Below are 3,860 nucleotides of genomic sequence, written 5' to 3'. Positions count from 1 at the left end.
TGTATAATTGTACTGCGTGCGAAGCCGACTTTCAGGGTGAAATATCCCCAGGTTTACAGGTTTACAGGTTTAATTGTTCGCCGTACAATGGTACGCCCTTTTGAAACAGGGCGGCTCCCTACAATTGGGGGAGCGCAGCAGAAGTTAATAAGTCCAACAAAATGCGCAAATGTTTGTGGTGGCAGCGGGGGACGGAAGTCTTGAGACCTATCGGTCCAGATAATGTGGTATGGACGAGTCAGGGTGGGCGCGTCGCCAGGCTTCATTTTTGGTCCACCAGGTCGTGAGGATGGCCCGAACGGCGTCGTGGTCCCACACGGAGCCCTCCAGACCTAGGACGACTTCCAACGGGCTACCACGATTGACATGTCGCCAATCGGAAGTCGCGGGGGAGGCACATGTCTCTGGACACGCCATTAAGACGTGAAAGACATCTTCGTCCTGGAGACCACAGAGGCGACAGGTGCGCTGGTAATCGCCGAAGTCGGCGCGGCGGACACCCGTAAGCAGGGACCCCGTCCGTGCCTGGAAAAGGAGGCCTCCTCCGTGAGAGCCATCATAGCAGGCCTCCACGGAGGGAAGCGCTTTAGCCCCGTAGTGCCGTAGGCTTTGCTTGGCGGAGATTGCGGAGCGCCACGTCCGTTCAGCGTGCTCGGTTGTTTCCCCGTCGACTTGGCTGGCCCAGGTAGCATAGGATGTTGCTTCACCCCTAGCGGTGCCGACCCCATATTTTCTATCCAACGCCGCGACGCGGAAAGTCCATGCGGTCTCTAGACCGTTAGCACGAATGGACTCGTACACTTGTTTGGCCAATCTGTCCTGGGGGAGGAACTTTAGGCGGCCGAGGTACCTGAGTTTGGAACGAGCTTCTCTGGCCTCCATGGAGCTCCAGCCCATTTCCCCTTGGATTGCCGCGTAAGCCGCCATCGAACCCGCGTTTAGTGCCGTTTTGCCAACCATCGATTGGGTACGCTCCAAGGTATCACCCACCGATTTGGGGTAACAAAGTACCTCATTTCCATGAGTGAGGGCCGGGACTGCAACGGATTTCCATAAGGTTCGACCGACGGAGTATTTATTGTAGGACCCTTCCGCAAGGTTGCGGACGGACCAGCGGAGGCGGTTACACTTCTGTGCGAGCACGTTGGCGGCCTTGGACAGGTAGTTGCCGACATTGGTTAGCACTACCCCCAGATAAGCGTATTCGTCCACCTCTGGGACCCGGAAGCCTTGAAGAACGTAGCCGGGGTGCTGGACTAGTCGACAGAAAGCCATAGAGTTAGACTTTTCACGGCTAAACCGAAGGCCTGTCTCCAAGGCAAAGGAACTGCAGGCGTCCAGGAGGGCTTGCATGTCGCGGGGGGAGTTCGCGAAGAGAACGATATCATCAGCGTACAGGACGCAGGAGATGATAATCGCCTCCCCGTTCCCCACAGCCGGTAACGTTGCGCCACATTTGAGATGGATAAGACTAGCCACCAACCGATCAATGTATACCAGGAACAGAAGAGGCGAGAGGGGGCAGCCCTGACGAAGGCCAACGAGACTGGGAATGGGCGCGGTGGTGCAGCCATGCAGCGTATACTCATACGACGACCCCGTGTATAGGCGCCGGATCTCCTCTATAAACGCGGGCGGAATGCCTTTCGTAGCGAGAGTCGCCCACAGACGCGTTCTGTCCACGCTATCGTACGCCTTTTGGATGTCGAGAAAGACGACTTCGAGCGGAGTACCTGCCCGTTGGGCCAGATCTACTAACTGTGTGACAACGAAAAGGCTGTCGGCAAGGCGACGGTCGGGGCGAAAACCGCCCTGGGCTTCCTCCAAGAGGTGGCCGGTTTCAAGGAAAGGGCTTAGCCGGTTTTTCAGCAGGAGGGCATACATCTTGTAGAGGATGGATGACACAGCGATTGGGCGGTAGGAAGCGAGGTCGGCCTCGTCCTTGGACTTCCCTTTGAATATGAGAGAGACTCGGGCGCGCAGCCAGGACGCAGGGACTACGTTCTCTGCCCTCATGGAGTTGATAATGGTGAGAAGTGCGAAAGCGGCTGCTGGCCCAAGTGCTTTTAGCGGTTCGGTGTAGACGCCATCGGGGCCCGCGGCCTTACCAGATTTCAACTGGAGGAGGACATGGCGAAGTTCCGCAATATCAAACGCGTCACAGAGGTCCGAAGATGGAGTCGGGAACGAAGGTGGGGACGGGGTATGTCCCTGAGACCCTGGCCCGCTGCCGGGTGGAGCAAGCAGCTCAGCTTCCAGGTCCTGGACATATTCGACTATGCGGAGGATTATGTCCTGGCGGGCCGTTAGGATGGCACCTTGCTTTGTTTTTATCCCCTTTAGCTGTGTAGATAATCGTTTGCCCTGACTACGGAGCCGCTTGAGGTGACGCCAGAATTTTCGGCCCTTGTCACGTCCCGCTGCGAGTATTGCTCTTTCAGTCCTGCGATGTGTTTCCCTAATCTTGTCTTGGATCAAACGCTTTGTAGACTGGCGAGCATCCTGGTAAGCTAGCCATTTTTTCCGCGTCACCTGGACCGGCTCATGAGCACGGACCGAGAGTCTATGGCTTTTGTTGCGCTGTTTCCGCGTTAGGATCGCGTCCTTAACATCCTGATCCCACCACCTTTTCGGTGTGTGACCTTTGTGCGGTCGGGCCGATAGCTTCTTCCTGCGCAGGTGTAGGTTCATACCGTCGAATAAAGCCGCGGTAAAAGTATCGTAGGTGGGGAGGCCGGCGATAGCACGAGTCTCCATGTAGGACGAGAACGCTACCATCGCTCTGTCATCCTGGAAGTCCCAGGTATAGCGGTCCGGGGTGACAACCTCGGGGTCGGGCAAAACGGGAGGCGGGGGTTTGGGATCGTTCCTCCACTCCAGAACCAACGCGTTGTGGTCGCTACCGATGCTGAGGTGACCATCTTCGTCGATGATGAAGCTCACGAGGAGGGAGGCGAGGGATGGCGAGTAGAGCGCAAAGTCCACCGCCGTGCGCGATACTGGTCCTTGCCACGTATATCGCCCTCTACACAACGAGGAGAGGTTGCCTATGACCAGACCCGTGTCAGCGGCGAAGGTCTTTAGGAGCGCTCCGCTAGCGTTTTCTTCGTAGTGAAGCCCAGTAGCGTCTTCGCGAGGTAGTTCCACGATGTGACCATTGAAGTCACCCACCACGCAGAGTCTTTGGTTCGGGTCCATAGCCGCGATATCTGACGCGAGACAGGAATAGATCGACGCATTTTTCTGATAGACCTCCTGTGATCTACCAGAGCTACCATAGACCACCGCGACGTTGAGCGGCGGCGTCGTGGGCGTGGTCACCCAAAGATGTTCACAACAGCGCTTGAGTACTGTAACCTCAGCGGAGGACGATAGGAAGCCTATCCCCCCTCCGCGTTTATCACCCTGGATTCTGTTGAGGCCAGTCCAATGGAGCCCCTCCGATACCGGGGGAGTCTCACCATCACGCAAATGCGTTTCCGCTACCGCCATGATATCAATCCGGTCCCGATCCATAATATGGGCCAGTTCCTGCCACTTCGTAGCACCGCGACCGCCCTGCATGTTAATAAACCCCATACGGTGGCTCGCTGGAGCCCGTTTAGAAGGCCTTTTACCACGTTTCACTTTCTTACGGCGCTTGGCGGAAGGGACACTGGGGGCGGAAGGGACTGGATGTGGTCGAATGTCAGGGGGGAACGCTGGACGGCACGGGATTAGGACTGGGACTGTGGGGCTGGCCCCTGTAGAAATGTTTAGCCCGCAATACTTTGGTGTCCAGGGATAAGCTTCAATATAGGCGAATCGGAATATTATAATATAAGTTTTCTCATAAGTTTGCTATAATTTTAAGTCTGTGT

General features: G+C 56.3%; 1 protein-coding gene across 1 annotated transcript; it reads right to left on the bottom strand.

Moving 5' to 3' along the window:
• Positions 1-207: 207 nt before the first annotated feature.
• LOC149621334 (uncharacterized) lies at positions 208-3,564 on the bottom strand. Its single transcript, XM_089853766.1, has one exon. The coding sequence runs from the start codon at positions 3,562-3,564 to the stop codon at positions 208-210; it is 3,357 nt and encodes a 1,118-aa protein (XP_089709892.1).
• Between the last annotated feature and the right edge of the window lie 296 nt (positions 3,565-3,860).

Source organism: Phalangium opilio, unplaced genomic scaffold (assembly GCF_054372755.1).
Source record: "Phalangium opilio isolate 3A_F unplaced genomic scaffold, DU_Popi_V2 ptg000206l_1, whole genome shotgun sequence".
NCBI classification, from domain to species: Eukaryota; Metazoa; Arthropoda; class Arachnida; order Opiliones; family Phalangiidae; genus Phalangium; species Phalangium opilio.
The sequence above is the reverse complement of the archived record's forward strand: the minus strand, read 5'-3'. Positions and strand labels throughout refer to the sequence as shown.